Below are 18,976 nucleotides of genomic sequence, written 5' to 3' on the forward strand. Positions count from 1 at the left end.
ACTTTAAGATTGATCCACTGTTACGGCAGCAAACCAGGTGTGTTAGCCTCGCTTCTTGGATGCCTTTTTACCACGTTCCATCTGGCATGAGTTGACTTTTACAGAGTGTGGATTCTGTATTGTTTTTTAACAGCATGATGTGTTTTCATTAAATGTGAGTTTTTCACTGTTGCTCACGAATCGTGTCATTCTTTCAAACGGGATCACACTATGTTGTTTTTTCTCTCCTTATCTTTTATATGATTATCGGTTTGGACGAATATGAGAGTTTCTTTTCCATGTGACCCACAATAGAGGATACTATTGGAATATTTCCTATAAAGACGGCAGGAGAAAAAAACACTCTACAATCTGTGTGATTGGCATAGGGAACACAAGAACTGAGGGACTGCTTGATTATATGTTGTCTTTTGCGGGAACATTATCTTGGAAAGAACTCACATCATTAGGACTAGATAAGTCTAACCTTCCTATTATATTTATTGATTCAATTCTGTGCAAAGGAAGTGCTTATTTATCCTTCTATCTGTGTATTTTATGCTCTAGAAGAAAATTAGAGCAGATGAACAGGTCATCAACATACGGAATTACCACATATTCACACTGAGGTAGATAGTTTGAAGGCAATCAGGCAAAGTTTGGGAGAAAATACCTGAGCTGTCAATACTTGAGAAGTCTGGTCCAGGTATATTGTACACCTTTGCAAGTAAAAGCAAACAAAATATTGACTTTCTGGGTGCAAGGAAATGGAAAAAATGGGTCTTGTTCACAGTCCTCAAATCTTGTACCAACCTATAGCCTCTCCCACCACTCCTTTTGACTGGAAAAATAGGACTATCAATCAAATCACCAATAGTGTGGGTTGCCCAACTAGCTGATTGTGTTTGGATTCTGCTCTTTATAGGTTCTATAAAGCCTTCCATTAATATGTAACGCACAAGTGGTTTGTGTGCAGTCTTTCTGTTTATGCCCTCAATACCTGTGTAACGTTTCAACTAACCAACCGCTTGCTGACAATAATCACAAACGTTTTCCAAAGATCTCTGTATGATAGTAAAAAAATTCTGCCTGTCAATTTTAGGAGGAAAGAGTTTAGTTAATAGTACACAGTACAGTACAAATGATCTGTATATTAGTAAGGTTCATCTGAGTAGACATTGTAAACTGTGTCTATGTTTATAGAGTCAAGTAGGGCTGCCCTCAAGAAGGATCTCCAATCCTTGCAAATGGGCTCATGCGCATGTCCTACAGTCCTAATAAATTTACAACATGTTGGAAAGTCTTTCCTAGGGTTGGGGAAATCAGTTAAAAAAGAATAAGTAATAGTGTGTTCACTCCTAGACCATGGTTCTGTCATAGTAACTGTCCTATTTGACGGTCTTTGAACTGAGTTATTAAGATCTGTATCTCCCGGTATAGTAAGAGTCCTTAAGGGTATTAAATGTGAGGAAGACAAGTCTGGACTAACGGCATTCTCAGACTGCTTTGTTCTTCTCCCAGCAATCCTTGCATGCAAACTTTTCCAACACTATTTGCTCTCCATTTAACGCCCTCCTTTTGCCACAACCGAAGAAATTGTAACTGCTTCAAAATATTTTTAGATGTATGCAATTCCAAAATTTTCTTTTCAACATTCTTTAAAATTTCAGTATCAAATGAGCCACTTGTTTGAAAAGTTATTAAACAATCATGCGTCATATCACACATTTAAACACATACTTAACACTCATTATGGCAAATACAGCTCTTTGAGTCAATTTCATTACCTCGCCCTCTTTGGTTTACGCTGTTACCTATGGCATCAATAAAACCTCACAACAAAATTATGGGATTGAAATAAAATACTACAGTTAACCAATTAGGTGCGCCACTCAGTAATCACCACCTCAAGTCAGTTTCGACACAGAGAATATACAGTTAATCATGTTGGATTCCAATATGCGAGAATGATTTCTAAGGGATTCGGCACGTACAGCAGTAAACACAAAATACACATATGTCACTGGATTTAGAACTGAATCTAGTTGTAGTAACACTTAGTCACTAGATACAATCTTAGCCCCATTTACTTTACAACACTTTATGCAATACTCAACCATGCACAACAAGCTACTAATTATTTCAACAAGTGTTTCAACAAATAAATATCAACAACAAATTATTATCTTTGCAGTGGCAGAGAGAAAAGTAAAGAGCAAAGTTCCATATCAGACAAATCAGCAAAATAATGAAAATTACAGATTCACCTTCATGCATTGCAACTTACCAATGGACAGATCTACTAGAATTTGACATAGTGGTTTATAAAAAGAAAAGGAAATATGGTTTCTCTCCTAATTTTGGCTGGCAATGCTAGAGATCAGGGTCTGGTGGGTGAAGCAATAGAAGAAGACCATTGAAAAAAACATTAACCATCAATAACGAGGTTATTAAAGCATAATAGCTGATTGCAACCAGTATATTTGTAACGCAGCACAGCTAGTAAATATGCACACAAAGCTTTAAAAAATAATGCCCTGACTCCAAACCCAGAGGCACTTACATTTATTCTCTGTAGTATTTCCACAATTTAAATATGCATGAGTTGGGTAAAGATTTCAAAGAAATTAGTGAAAATATGTTATTAAACTGACAGTACTTAATTATCATTTATCCAGAAAAGTATCTCTCAACCTCCTGAACCTGCAATTGGTCACAACTACACCTTTTTCTAAATACCGGCCGTTAGTGGAGAGAAACAGAGGTCTTCACAAACACTGTGTCATTGTCCTTTTCAGTTTTTTGTTATTTCTTGAGAAATGTGTTTTGTCCACAGGTGATAAAACCTTGAGATAAGTTCATAACGTAGGGACACATACATCTCCTTCCAACATTCTCCATAGGTTTTAGGTTTCCTGCAATATTTCTAAAACAACAGCAGTATTCAGACATCTAATTAAAGCAATATTCCCAAGATGGAATATTGTCTTGAAAGTGTATTAATAAATGTAAAAGTTGTATGTCCCCTTTAAAAGGGGAACACCAGTCCTTCAGCACCCTTAAAAGATATGCCTCCTAAATGCATATTTTTGTTGCAATTACGTGAACATGCCCTTCATGTTTTTTGCCTACATTTGCCTGTCCCTGCTCGCCTCTGTATAGTAGCTCTTCAATAGCTATGAAAATCCCCCTTATTGTAGATGACATTAAGGGCTAGATTTATTAAGCTGCGGGTTTGAAAAAGTGGGGATGTTGCCTATAGCAACCAATCAGATTCTAGCTATCATTTTGTAGAAGGTACTAAATAACTGAAAGCTAGAATCTGATTGGTTGCTATAGGCAACATACCCACTTTTTCAAACCCGCAGCTTAGTAAATCTAGCCCTAAGTCTGTTTACTCAACAACAGTGATCTCACTCAGACTTCCAAATATGTTGGCAAGATTGTGGGTGAATAAGCTGCACAAACAAATGAACACTTGTTTAGAAATTCCACTGCCCTCTATCTTAGAGTTCCCACTTGGATTCAGTACTATTGTTTTTTGTTGCTCCCTGTTTGTTCCATTCACTCATGCATGGGCCGTAATATGTTTTGACAGTTTTAATTTTATAAATATTATTTTAGGAGAATACTAGTTTGTATAGACATTTGAAATGTTGTTTTTGTAATACTGAATAAGTATTGCTATTGTTATTTATGAATGTTTACACTTTCCAATTTCCTTTTAACCATCCCATTCCATTAACCTTCCTGGTTACCTCTGTCATCAGTTGATAAAATTTTGTGGACGTCACAATGAAGTGCCTGTTTGGGGGCTGGTACGAGACACCCATGCCATTGTATATCTAGGTTTTAGTGAATATTTCTTTTGTTTCTATTTTTGTAACCAACTATGCAGTTGTAACTAGACAAGGGCTGGCCTTCAGGTAAAACACAAATAATTATTTGCAGTCGAATGGTAGAAGTCTGGGTTGGAAGTCTAACTAGTTGTCCTGCGTCTGATTTAGAACCCCTTGGTGAGAACTAGAGATGCTCGGGCTCTGTTCCCCGAGAACCGAACACACCCAAACTCAGCAGATCCGAGTACCGAGCCGAGCCGGTTTTGCGCGCCTTCATAATTGAAAACGAGGCAAAATGTCATTATGACTTCGTTTGATCTCACGAGTTTTGGATTCTATAAGTACCGCCCTCCACTGTGATCCAGCGCCATTTCACAGAGGGACACAGAAGGAGTAGCACAGTTCTTAGTAGTCTCTAGTGCAGTTTGGCAGCTTCATAGGTCGAAAAGAAGGAGGAGGGGTAGCAGTGTTCTTCAAAGTCTCCAGTAACATTCAGGAGAGCTCCACTGCTCCATTGCTAATTATCATAGCTGAAATAGAAATAGGGCTGGCAGGCATGTTCTTCTAAATCTGCAGTGACATTGTACTGAGATATATATATGTAACACACAAAGAGGAGAGCTCTATTGCTAATTGTCATTGCTGAAATACAAATAATAGGGCTGCAGTCTTGGTGAAAATCTGTAGTCACATTGTACTTTGCTATATAGGTAAAACACAAAAAGGAGAGCTCCATTGTCCCATTGCTAATTGTCATTGGTTAATATAGAAATACTAGGGCTGGCAGGCTTGGTCTTCTGAATTTGCAGTCAAATTGTACAGTGTTATATAGGTAACACACAAAGAGGAGCGTTCCATTGCTAATTGTCATTGCTGAAATGCAAATACTAGGCCTGGCAGGCTTTTCTTCTGAATTTGCAGTCAAAGTGTACGGTGTTATCAAAATGGATTCACAGCAGTACATAGATGAGCAGGAGCACCAAGCAGCTGCTGGTGCCAGTCATGATGATAGTAATCCCTCTACGTCATCTGGTAAAGCTTATGTTAAAGTGCATAGTGTTTGTAAGTCAAGAAAAAATCCAGGCAAAGCTATCTGCAGGAAAAAATAAAATTGCCAACACGCAGTGGCAAGGAAAGAATGAGGCCGTAGCCTTTCTCTATGAGTGCTAGTTCTGCAACTGTCACTGAGGCATCTTGTTTTAAGGTCAGTCGTGGCCAAGCAAGATCTCGTCATTTGGACTCTAAAAGTGGTGTTCAAATACTTTTACGTGTAAACGCCGAGATGGAAAATAACAGTAAGACATTAGAGGAAAATGTATGTTCAGATTCAGAAATGACACAAATCCCTGAGGAGAGTCTATCCACGAGTGCTATGTGTAATCCTGACCATCATCATCATCATCAACATTTATTTATATAGTGCAGCAAATTCCGTAGCGCTTTACAATTGGGAACAAACATTAATAAGACAATACTGGGTAATACATACAGACAGCGAGGTAAGAGGACCCTGCTCGCAAGCTTACAATCTATAGTGTACCCATAAAGAAGGTCCCTTTCAGCATTTCTGCAGATGTGTGCATGAACAGCCCAAGTGTAGTCGGTGATACAAAAACTGAAGATGCCACTTTGGAATTGCAACAGGATGAGGGGGATATTTGTGTTGCCATCAAGGGTGCTAATGAGGATGTTGATGAGGATGATGTTGTTTGTGTAAGTCCTGCACCGCTGGAAGCAGTTTTTGCATGTGATAAGAAGAAGGCCATTGTCATGCCTGGACATAAGACCAAAAAATCCACCATTTTTGTGTGGAATCATTATGCTAAAAAAATAACAACAAGCAGTCCATCACCAGCTAGGTCCCTTCTGTCAGCTAGATCCTGATGCTTGCAATCTACACCCACAACACCATCCTCATCAATATCCTCAGTAGCGATCGGAGTTAGTCCTGCTTCCAAGTCCAAGGCTAGATGACTCCTCCACTATCCTGGATTCCTCAGAAAAATTCTTGAGCGTTAGTCCCACTGCTGCTGCTGCTGGGTGTGAATCTTCATCCCAGAAGTAGGCCAAGAAGAAGACTACTAGTAGTTTACAACAATTGACTGTTAAACAATCCTTTGCAAGAGGAAGCAAGTATGAAAGCTTTGAGCCAGTCGCAAAGTGGATCACAGACGCCATGGCGACAATGCTAGTAATAGATCTGCATCCAATATCCACTATTAATGCAGCTGGTTTTAGACAGTTATTTGAAGTCTTGTGTTCCCATTACCAAATTCCATCACGACACCATTTCTGTAGAAAAGCTATTCCTCACCTCTAGCAGAAAGTTCGTGAAAATGTAATTATTAGGCTACAAAATGCCATTCTACCCACTGTACACTTAACCACTGATATGTGGACAAGCGGAACTGGGCAAACTAAAGATTAGATGATTGTGACAGCGCACTGGGTTGGTGATTCGCCTTCACCAGCAGGAACAGCAACAGCATGTACCCAAGTATGTCACATTTGTCAGAGGCAGGCTAGTCTGTGTATCACCATATTCACTAAGAGGCATACAGCTGACAATCTGTTACAAAAACTAAGGGAAGTCATTGCAACATGGCTTATCCCACTTGGACTCTCCTCGGGCTATGTCATTTCTGATAGCGCCACCAATATTGTGAGAGCATTACAGCTCGGTGAATTCCATCACATTCCCTGTTTTGCTCACACAATAAACTTGGTGGTGCAGAGCATTTTAAAAAATGACAGGGACATGTAGGAGATGCTGTCTGTGACCCGTAAAATACCTGGACATTTCCGGCATTCGGCAACAGCATGTAGGAGATTGCAGCAGCTACAAGAGCAATTTAATTTGCCCTGCCACCAACTGAAGCAAGAGGTGGTAACAAGGTGGAATTTCACCCTGTATATGCTTCTGCGGATGGAGGAACAGTGAAAAGTTATCCACGCTTACTCTACAAGCCATGACATTGGGAAAGGAAGGGGGCTGCATTTTATTCAAGCACAGTGGAGAATACTTTCTGTGTTGTGCAAGGTGCTGAAACCATTCAAAATAGTCACCTGTGAAGTGAGTTCAGACACTGCTAGCTTGAGTCAAGTGATTCCCTTAATTAGACTTTTGGAAAAGCAGCTTGAGAAACTGAAGGAGGAGATTAAACAAAGCAATTACGCTAAGTATGTCAGACTTGTAGATCAAGTACTTTATTCGCTTCGTCAGAATCCAAGAATTATAAAAATCTTGAAATGGGATCACTACATTTTGGCGACTGTGCTTGATCCTAGTTTAAGAGCTATGCCTTCTCTTTGTTTCCAACTGACCCAGATCTGAAGAGATGAAAGGAGCTCCTGGGGAGCAAGATGACAGCTCAAGTGTTACTTGACAGGACGACGTCTCCTCCTTCAGTTTCTCACTCAACTGCTGCTATGAAAAAACTTAGCTTTCCCAAGAGACCCAGAGATGATGCAGATGACTCAGCACAACATTTTGACATCTGGTTTGGTCTAAAAGAATTGACCAAAAAACGTGACACCTCTGCCGTAACTCCACCTGATCCTACTATCAACATCCAAAGGATGGTGGAGGATTATTTTAATGACAGCATAGAAATAGACACATCAGACAGTCCCTTTACATACTGGGAGGAAAAAGGGGAATTTGAAGACCCATGTACCAACTCGCTTTGCATTGTCTAAGCTGCCCACCCTCCAGTGTGTACTCGGAAAGAGTTTTCAGCACAGCCGGGATTCTTGTCAATGATCAGCGTAGGAGGCTACTTCCTCAAAATGTGGAAAAGATGATGTTCATAAAAATAAACTTCAATTTCCACAAGGAAGGCCTTTCCCACCAATTACATCAAAATACTGAGACTTCTGTAATGGTGGATTCCAGCGGTGATTAATTAATAATGTGTGAGGATGATGTACAAACTGATGAGTTTGAGGATCAGGCTGATGACAACAAGATCTTGCCACAGTAGAGTTCATTAACAACACTGTTACCTTAGGTGCCTTAAGCCTATTGTTATCTTGTTTTGTGGGGGCCCACACAAACCAAGCACTTCAGCCACAAGGAGTGCTACTTTTGTGGCTGAAGTGCTTGGTTTGTTCAAGTGTGCATGTCCTTTTTAAGATCCAACATAAGGGTGGGTGGGAGGGTCCAAGGACAATTCCATCTTACACCACTTTTCCTTTCAGCTACCGCTGAGTGCCAATGTTACCTACATGTGCTATATACTGTTTTGTGTTTAGCAAAAATCTTAGACACCCATTGATGATGCAGGTGACAGATGTCTTGTCTACTGTAAAAAAAAATTGACCAGAATTATTGACACCTCTGCTATAACTCCACCTGATCCTACTATCAACTATCAACATCCAAAAATGGGTGAAGGATTTTTTTAATTTTTTTGAACGATATAAAGACAACAGTTTTATTAACAAAGAACAACGTTGCTTGCAGAAGTAATCTAAGCATGGATGTCTAAATAGACGTTTATATGTATTGCCTTCCACTTTGCTGCTGTTTCATCAAGTGTTTGTAATCTGCACTTTACATCAAAGGTTCCTAACTATATTATAATTTTGTGTGAATTGGGGCTGATTCGAAGCTCAGTGATGAACTTGCTTTTTGCTCTGAATTACAATGGCTCTTTTTAGTGCATTGTCTGGCACCCTGGATTGGTCTGGGTGTGATAAAAGCAAAGATTCCGGGGGGTCAGCGCTCATCACCATGTGTTAGCTGTAGAATTACCACAGTTATCCAAGGAACGGGTGGAGCCATCAAATGAACCATAACTGGCTTCATGATCCAAGGACAATTCCATCTTGCACCACTTTTCTTTTCTGCCACTGCTGTGTGCCAATGTTTCCTAGGTGTGCTAGGAACTGTTGTGTGTTTTAGTCATTGCTCTGTCGCTTAGCATCCAGCCAGGTCGCTGCAGTCTTTGTTTGAAAGTGTATAAAAATAATATTGTGACCTGTGAGATGGTCAAAATTGACTGCAAATTACTTGAAATTAGTGTTATTTAGGTTAATAATAATGTAGGCGGAAAAAAGCAAAATGATGTGATTTTAGAAAAAAAGAAGGGATTTTAGAGAAAATAGGGAACCAAAACCAAAACTAAAACACGCAAGGGCGGTTTTGCCAAAACCAAAACACGAAGTTAATCCAGATCCAAATCCAAAACCAAAACCAGAACATGGGGGTCAATGAACATCTCTAGTGAGAACAAGGGTGGCACCCATGAAGAATACTAGAGTGCTAAAGCTTGTTCCTGGTTCATCAATCCTATTGTTTCTCCAGGCCCTTTTGAGTTTTATAGGGGTATTCAATTGTCAGCGAGATGTTTTTTTTGAACGTGTTAAGTCATTTTAACGCTGTTTTTTATCATTTTTCGAGCGGGTTAACTTTACCCACAATTTAATTCCATTTGTAACGCTACGTTTTTTTTCATGAAACGGTCCTCTCGCGGTCCAGTAGAAGGTCTATTGAAAGTATAGGGTGCGCGAGAGGCAGCCGCGTGAAAAGCTATTCAATTGTTTTTTAACGCGGCGGGTAAAACAGGCAAATATGCTGTTTTATCTCGCACCTCCTTGGGGTCTGTTAAAAATAAAAAACCTCTGAAAAGTATTTGAAATCATGTAAAAAAAAAAAGTTAACCTTATGTTTATCACTAATACCTAACTCGTGTAAGTTGATTTTCTTGTAAAAAATATTGAAATAAAAAAACCAAAATAAAATAAAAAATAAAAGCACTAATTAGATTTATGTATGTTTTTGGTACAAATATGAATGTAGTAATGTGTTTGACATGGTATAGATTATTGTATGGTAAAAAATAGTTCCATTAAAAAATATGCTAAAGAAAGTACTGTAATGTAGATATTATCAACGTGTAATGCAATCTAATGTATGGAAATGTATGCAAAACCTTTTGTGTTATACATGACAGCGTTAAAACTTCCCTTCACTCCCATAAAATCTCGCAAACACAATTTTTAACGAGCGGGGGAAGCGTTTCTTCTTTTTCAATTGAATTGCACGAGTTTTCCCGCTGCGCTAACTCCAAACGGTCGCTATTGCTGCCAAAAACCTGTGGGATATTTTTTTTTTTTTTTCATGGCGGGGAAAAAAAAAATCTCGCTAACAATTGAATACCCCCTTAGAACATTGTAATGTTTATAATGGTGTGTATATGTTGCTCAAATTGTACAACACTGGAGGAGGTGTTGACACTGTAAATAATAACAATATATTGTTTATTTCCAGGAGATAACAATGGATGGGCAAATATGTTTGATGAAGTACATGGGAAAGCAAATGAGGTGTTGGAGCCCCAGGAATGCTGTACGTATCAATGGATTTTTTTTTATATGTTTATTTCTCTGTTGAAAGAAATACTTTATAGCTATAAAACACAATAAAAAAATCTCACATTTGCCATCAATCAAGCAAGCAGTCAAATACATATTTTCATATATCCATTATATCTGTCATGAGAAGTAACAGATTTCAGACAGTCACAGCCTCTCGCTGTACAAAATGTTTACTGTTAAAGCTCCAGATTATTTCAAATAGAATGATTGTAATCTCTAAATTATCTCATTAGGATTAATTTTAATGGAATTGTCTTTTTTATTTGATACAGACTATTACAAGTATTTTGGTTTTGATGCTCCATTGCTACCACTGAATTGAGCTAAACAAAAGCATTTGTCATGGTTTGGAATCGCCAGATCTGGGTCATTTGGGGCTTTTGATTCAATTTGCAATCTAGAACACAGGAAGTTCGCTCATACAGCATATTCAATAAATTCAATGCAATCTATACAAATGGCAAAAATAACAACAAATTAAAAAAAAGTTACATTATTGATATTTTAACCTCACAATAAAGGTCATTTGCAAAGCTGAGAAAATTCTTTATTCGCAGCGCACATGCCATTTTGTGACATTGTATACCTGTTTGCGAGCTATCACGCTGGTTTGTATGTAAAATTTGTGGCTTAATGTGTCAAGATTACGTTGACTGCAGTGTTTCAAAATTTTGGTACCACTAATGGGGACTGGTGGGTGGATCGTCGTGAGTATACCAGGCTTATGTGTAGCCCACTCAGCCTAGCTGATCTGCCTGAAACAGCCTTATATGCTTGCTAAAGATAGACGGTACCTCCATGCGTTTGTAATCACTTAGGCAAAGACAACTGGAAAGATGCAAAGGCACCTTTATTTTATTATAAAAATAGATATATTATTTACATATCACAAAGGTATATAATAATAACAACCAGGTTCACCACACAGAGAGCCTACCGAACAATTCTACCCTAAGGGGCTTATAATTACCAGTTCCTTTGGAGCACTGTCTGGGTAACTGAGCCACATTGTTCACTGCTCCGCCAGCTGGGTATGGACCATTGCTGAATGAAGGTCAGGTTGAATAACACTTCTTGCAATGCAACTAGATTGTGGAAAAATAGTGCCCAGACAAGGATGGAGAATATCAAGGGAGGATGGTCTGCAAGCAATCTGCAAATGTACACCAAATGTAGGGTAAGGCTCTGAAGCTGCTGTGAAACTACAAGTTCCAGCATGCATACCGTGCAGTTAATTTGCACAGATATTTATACTAATGCCTAATACATTTTATAGCGAATAATGTATACTCTACTATAGAATATTAGGAATCAGTTGAGATAATTTTCGGAAATCAAAGTGACTGAAGCAGAGCCGTAACTTAAAAGTTTAGTTCCTGGGGCGAGAAGGAAAACTGGCTCCCTGCTTGCCCTCAATTTTAAGCAAATTAACCTAAAATATTCATAAACTGCGCCCCCCTTCAGCACATAGGAACCTCAAATAAATATAATTCTAATATGTTGTACAAGGGACCACTTTTCTTATTAGTTCATTTAACCTTTGAACTCCCTTAAAGTATTGACAGTAAAAGTCTATTGTGATCTGAAATTAGCACTTTCATTGATTATATTCACTCTATCAGGTTGCCTTATTAATACAGCAGCTAACAGGCAATCAGCACTGAAAGAGTAAGGACAAAAAACCTTCCTCTTATGGCTTATTCCTACAATACACTCCTTTTATTTATTTAGACACTTTGGGCTACAACAGAGATCATGTTCATTGATTAATCTAATGGTATTCCAGACAGCAATGGGCAGTAATCTATAAATGGTAATTCATTTTTCACAGCCCGTGTTCAAGTAAGGGCACATCTAATTATATGGAATTACATAAGTGCAACCTTGTACAAATGAAACTTTGACAGCTTGATCTGTCATCAGATAATGGACGGAATGACCATCTATAAGCTCATTATTTGTAATAATTGTATATAAGCAGAATACTATTTCTTTTATATACTAATAATGTGAAAACAATGGCATTATGTCTTAATATGAAATAAATGCTCCCTTTGATTATGTAATTTGCCTGTCTGCCTATTTAGTACAGCGCATTATAGACCAGGGGTGTCCATCTAGTCCGAGAAAAAGAGACAAAAATTATCCGGAGATAATGCAATGAGCCATACCCCTCAAATCCCCCACACCCCATGCCTCTCAGACCTCGTTAGTCTGTTCATCTAGTAGTACTGTAGCAGGGAGGCTGAGGTTCAGATCCCTATCACATTGACAGTGAGCATTGGCCGAGTGGCTAGTATTCACAAGTGGTAGGGCATTACCATGGAGATATTATCAGAACAGCTTGGTCGGGAGTTTTTGTATTTACTGCAACAATATCGCAAGAATGACTTGGCCAGGACTTCATTGTTTGGCGGGATTTGGAAAGCCCGAACGCTCCATTATCTCGGTAACTGCCTCAGGACCACTACATTCGCTTTACGCAGGGATATCCAACTCACAGTTTGGTCAGGATATTTGGATTCTTATGCAGGGAGATTTAAACCGCTGCTCGGCCATAGAACTATACTAACCCTTTCTGGCTTGTATAAAGCCAAAGGAATGTTCTGTTTTTATCATCGTGATTTTGTCAATATCACTGGAATGTTTTTGGGTGTGATTTGGAGTATGGTATGATTCAAAGTATATATCTTTTAGTGGCTATTGTTTGCATTAGAATTCATCTTTTGTAATAAAGATACCATTGCATCCATCTTCTCTCTATGACTGTGTGACCCTGAATCCCTCGATACCAGGACTTCTCTCTGGGTCCCTACCCTAACATCCTGGTATCTTCACATATTGGCTGTTAGACTGCAGTGTGAGAGGACCAGGGCAACGTTATTAAGAGTTTGTTGTGGAATATGAGTAGTTTATGGGTAGTAAAAATTAAACATATTTTCTGTCAGTAATAAAAATATTTAACTATTAATATAAATATAACCTACTGACACATTCTTAAATTAAAGATGTTCTGCCAGTAGTTTGAGCCATTTAGGCCTCTTGAAAAACTACTGATCCTTAAATGTCAGCTTTCTTTTTATATTCAAGAGCTCCTAATAACAATCATTGATATCTGAATAAAAGTGTCAGGAGCTATCCTGAACAGAATATTTTTAAGATACATGATATTGTAGGACTTCAGTCAATGACAGAAAATAAAGAATACATATAAATTAGTACTGACAATTTTCCACTTTAAGAGTTTTGATAGCCAACAGAAAATGTGATTTCAAGAAAAATAGGATCAGATACATTTAGCACTAATTTCTCAGCACTTAAGAATGGATGTCAGGAACTATAAAATAGGAAACATGTTAACGTCTTCAGACGTGTAGTATCCTATATCTATATATCACAGATAAGTAATTTAAGGTAATGCATCTTTAACAAATACATCAGCACAGGAAAGACGTGACCAGGAATGAAATGGATAGAGGAAAAAAGGCAACAGCATGGAGATTATTCTGAATCACTACAAGTTAATTGCAAGTATTACTACAAATAAATAAATATATATAATCAACATACATGATTATTGCTTATTGAGATTGTAACCAAAGCCTGGATATTACAAGTGGTGACGAGGATTTGAAAGAAACAAAAAAAAACAAGTTTATTCAGGAGTAGAGTTTTTTTAATTGGTTATACAGTTGAGTCACATTAAACATGGCTGACTTGCTAGCATTAATTCCACAGTTTCTGAATGCTGACATTCCCAATGCTTTAGAATTATGGAGACAATGGCTTGCAAAATGGGATCCTTTCATTGAAGCTATGGGGTAAATTCTGACAGCAAGAAGAAAATAAGTTATGCGGATGCCAACAGAAACTGTGATTTCAACCGAAATGGTATCAGAAACATTTGGCACTAAGTTCTCAACACTTGAGCATGGATGCCAGGAAATATAAAATAATTGGAACCATTTTAGCGTCTTAAAATGAGCAGCTCACCTCTCCTGTTACTATAGATGAAGATGAAGTGGATGCAAAATATTTTAAAGAAGTAACACAAGAGAAAAGCAGGTGGCCATTTCTAGTACAAAACTCTGTCACTAAAAAGATTAATGAGCCTGTATGGTCAGAAGACAGGAAACCTGAATGTTCTTATTCCAGATGCACTTATGAAAGACTTAATGACTATAAATCTGGATTCCAAGGTCACCACATAATGCATGGATATTCAGCAGTTATTCAAAGGTTGCATTAGTTTTTACAATAAGGCCAGGAAAAGAAAAAGTCCTGACATTAAAAGGCCAAATAATGGAGATCCCAGACACTGGTATACTAAATACTTGAGGGTGATAAAAAAAAAAAAAAATCCTCAACAAAAGACCGAGGAGTATATTTACTAAACTGCGGGTTTGAAAAGTGGAGATTCTAGCTGTCATTTTGTAGAATGTACTAAATAAATGATAACTAGAATCTAATTGGTTGATATAGGCAACCTATTCACTTTTTCAAACCAACAGTGTTACGGTGCTGGTAGTTACAGGTCTGAATGTCAGAGCAGGCCTGTACACGACCTAACGCTGAGTCTAACTAGGTTCAGAATAAGGAGGCAAGACACGATGTAATTCTTCAATACTTCAATGATTGATAAAAATATATATATATATATATATATATATATATAAATATTCAGATGTTGATATGCAGATGTCAATTAGCCACGGTGGAGCGTGACAAGGTGAAAAGCACAATAGCAGTCTATTCACAACACAGATGATAATATGCAGGTGTCAAATAGCTACGATGGAGCGTGACAAGGATAAACACAATAACAGTCTTGTTATATGCACATGAACAGACTTGCAGCAGGCTGAGAATCAGTAGAGGCACAATAGAGAGAAAACAAAGTCTTGCAATATGCACAAGATGATACTTGCAGCAGGGGAGTTCCAGCAGAAGTGCTCCAGCACTATGTAGAGAAATGAAACTCATACACAGGAAAGACACAGGGTCAAGATACACAGGAGTCCAAGGAATCAGGCTAGCAACAAGTTGCACTGACAGTGAGCAGATGTCAGTGCTGGGTATAAATAGAGCAGGTTAGAGTGACCCGCCCTGAGGGTGAGTCATGTGATGCACAGAAAAACAGAGCAAACAGGGAAAGTAACAAAACCTGGTCAGGATTGTTACACACAGCTTGATAAATTTACACCCGAGAAGACGTTTAAGTAGTATTTTGAAGAAATAGACTCATGCGATTTTCAGGAATACGCCAAACTACAAGGGTTTTTGGAAACTGTTGCAGACCTCACTCATTTTTAAAAGAATTCCTTGCATGTGTTAGTTGGCATGGGAAAGATTGAAGCACAAACGGAAACGAAAAGGGACAGCTTATGCCTGCAAATCAAAGTCACATAGGAGTAAGAAGGCTGTGGTCAGTAACAAAACAGAGGATACTGTACCTATAGAGGATGAAGCAAAAAAGAGTTTTAACTTTGCATTGGATTTCAGTCAGGAAAGGATTTCTATATATAAGGTACAATTAAAGAATATAGACAAGAAACCTTTATTGAGACAAAAAAAACAGCTCCTGCCCTTACAGTAGATGATGTTGGAGAGCGATAACAGAGTGAATCGACAGAATGCTCAATGTCCTGACCGTAAAAGCATTGTATAATCATGAGTAGAAATATGATTCTGTGGTCTCTGAATTATGTGCAATTAGGAGACCACAGAGAAGCAATAATTCTGCCTGATTATTTTGAGTACATGGCTGAAAAGTTCAGAAGGAAGATAGACAGAAAGGTCATGTATTCAGGAAAAGTTGAAGTTATATACAAGTCAATAAATTAATAACACTTTAGGAACTTTAATCTTAAAAGAAATATGGAGCATTGTTGTTTAGATACATCAATCCTACTTTACTTCATAGTTATATAAATGCTATAGAATGTATATACTTAAAAGGTTAAATAGGTTTATGTACATCATGATTCACAAGAATCTGAGAAGCAGGGACAGCTAACCATAGGAGAGTCGTGATTGCAGCAAATAAATGTTTCATGCTGTTAATTAGATATAATGGTTTATCTGGATGCTACAAAGCTCCTGTCAGGACAGTAGAACTTTATTGTACAGTTTGTTAGTGCTGAGACTTATTTGATGAACTCTTGCATCAACACCACTTGGTGTATTTGTCAGCTCCACGACCTTCTGCACTCTACTTCAAATTGGTTGTTTCATCCAATCCCAAAATAGTAAAGTAAGAGGTGCTGAAAACTGCACAATAATGATTGTTGTCAAGGATGTCTAAACTGACAAACTGAACAATTGAAGAGTAGCATTTTGCTGTGACAAATTCTTGTTTGCTGTTACCTAACTTATTTTGTTGGTTTAGTGACTGTAGGGAGAGAAGGTCATGTAAACACAGCTAGTGCTAGTTCAGCCAAGTAATTCTGTTTCTATGACCATTTTCTATGACGTACGAGGGCAACCTATGACTGCAGCTGGGATTAAGTTTGGTAGAATTTCTGTTTAACAACTCATGAACCACCATTTTCCTAATTGCCTGGTCTGTAATGATCTCTCTGTATTATAGATTTTCATACAGTGTAATCCCTGAGGCTTTTGTGCCCCATGTTTGCTTTTTGTTTGTTTCTTACTGGTTTTACAATTGCAATAATGTTGTATTATTCTTGTTTGCAAACAAAAAGGTAAACTAATGTGTTGAGAATACACACAATATACATATTTATTTTGAGCACATCCACAAGATTCAGTTATTTTAAAGGCATTCTCTCACCTATAGTGAGCGAGTGTGACCCATTTTGGGGTATCCGGGTTCATTGATACTTCTATCAATCACCTTCAATCAGATCAGATCTTGATTGATTTTCAATCGACTGGTGAACAGAAAAACAGTCAACACCTGTATGATATAATGCCAAGCAGCTCTGATTCTGTTCCAATCTGTGACCGCTTCAGTGTCTTTATTTAAATATAAAAGTTTAGGGGTATAAATGCTTAACAGCCAGTTATAAGACAGTTGTTTATGAAAATAAGTCAATCAACAGTTGCAGTTTTTCAAAGTTCAAACAAATCTTTCTTTTTTTCTGCGTTATCGCTTTCCAGGTTTTCTGCCAATATTCTTATGCTGCCACCAGCTTTGAGTCCTTGTGTCCTATCTGTAAAGAATATACAGCTGTGCTTCCTTGAGCTGTTTCTGCTCACGGGGAACATCCTGTTATGTGGCTTCATCAACCTTGAACAATTCTTCTTCAAAACTGAACATAATATCTGCTGATTTCTCTTAAGGTTATAGCATATTAGTTTCTAAAGCTTAACACATGATAGATATTAAATCAATAATCATACAATTTTACCCTTACACTCCCCTCTTTTGATTAAATATCTATTCTGTACATCTACCTATCAGTTATGGTGATAATCAGCAGAAGACAGCTAGCGCTTACCTTTACACTATATGGTATCTTAAGGACCCCATATAGTTAGAATAATGATTCATTCAGCATGTATCCCCTGGTATCTTTATCACCATAACTCTTCTTTCCCTATTTAATGTTTTATCTAGGTGTATATAGGGGAATACTTTGCTGATATCTATTTAGAAGTGTCCTTGTATTACATGTTAGGTAACAGTTCCATATAATCATTATAGTTAATAGAAGAAGAATTAGTAACAATGGATGAATCAAGATATTCATTGCTTTCTTCATGGAATAAGATCCATTTAACAAATATGTCCCACTAATCATGTGACAATCCATTTTTCAATTCCATCCCACAATTGTCTGCCAATTCTGCTCATATGTTTTTTTAACTGACTTAGTACCTGACCCGGGGTCCACGCCTGCCCTAGGATTCTCATCAATCCTACCACAAAAAGGATATAAATTTTCATTCTGGTTTCTTTAAGGTCACTGTCAATCTCTTGTTGCAGACTGTGCAGTTTTTTGGTTTGATTGACTGACCATTGTTCATAATGTTCACTGTTTGTCTCAGGCATTAAACTTGTAGAAATTTTTGTGATTATTACTGGTTCAGGAAGCTCATTATTTTTCCTGCAGGAACAACAATCAAATGTCAGTAATTTTTTAATCAGCCATATAACAATTTTCACTACCACATATACTATCAACATGATTGCCAAACCCTTTGCTACTAATGCCAATATTCCGAATATCCAAAATGAATCATTACTGACAATTTTGCCAATGAGGTTATGCATCCACACAAAGATATTTTCAGAGTTTACTCTCCTATGAGTTCAAATTGTTGAGCACTCCTTCCCCTTCTGTTTCTCACAGTGGCATAGAAAATTTGTTACTTATCTATCTGTTTCACACTGGCTTAGGGAGGCCTTGATCCCTACTTCAGTCACAACTACTTCAATTAGTTGTTTCTGTATTAAAAAAACATAGTTCAACAAATCACCATGTATATGCCATAGTTGCTGCAGAAAATAACAGCCTGTTCTGTGTGCTGTGCCAAATAGAATCTCATATGGTGTTAAACCTGTGTCTTTCCTAGCAGTGTTTCTTACTGAGTGCAGGGCAATAGGCAAACATGAGATTCATGGCAGGCCTGTTTCAGTCATTATTTTCTGCATTTGCTTTTCTGCATGCCCACGTCTCCCCTAGCAACGGAAAGTCCACACTCACAAGAACATTTTCATACCCTGAGCATTTGGGAAGCTGAATAAAATCTATCTGTATCCTTTGAAAAGGATACAGTGTCTGAGGGGTGGGACAGACTTACCGTGGTTG

General features: G+C 37.8%; 1 protein-coding gene across 3 annotated transcripts in view; it reads left to right on the forward strand.

Annotated features, from left to right (window-relative positions):
- Nucleotides 1–18,976, forward strand: part of RXFP2 (relaxin family peptide receptor 2) — a 250,188-nt gene that overhangs the window by 122,591 nt on the left and 108,621 nt on the right. For 2 of the 3 annotated variants that reach the window (XM_075198960.1, XM_075198959.1), the window contains exon 3: nt 10,093–10,170. In XM_075198960.1, coding sequence (XP_075055061.1) covers nt 10,093–10,170 — 78 coding nt within the window. Of the gene's footprint in view, nt 1–10,091; nt 10,171–18,976 lie in introns of those variants that run through there. The other variant, XM_075198962.1, reaches the window with a different exon arrangement.

The sequence above is a fragment of the Mixophyes fleayi genome, chromosome 2, assembly GCF_038048845.1.
Source record: "Mixophyes fleayi isolate aMixFle1 chromosome 2, aMixFle1.hap1, whole genome shotgun sequence".
Classification (NCBI taxonomy): Eukaryota; Metazoa; Chordata; class Amphibia; order Anura; family Limnodynastidae; genus Mixophyes; species Mixophyes fleayi.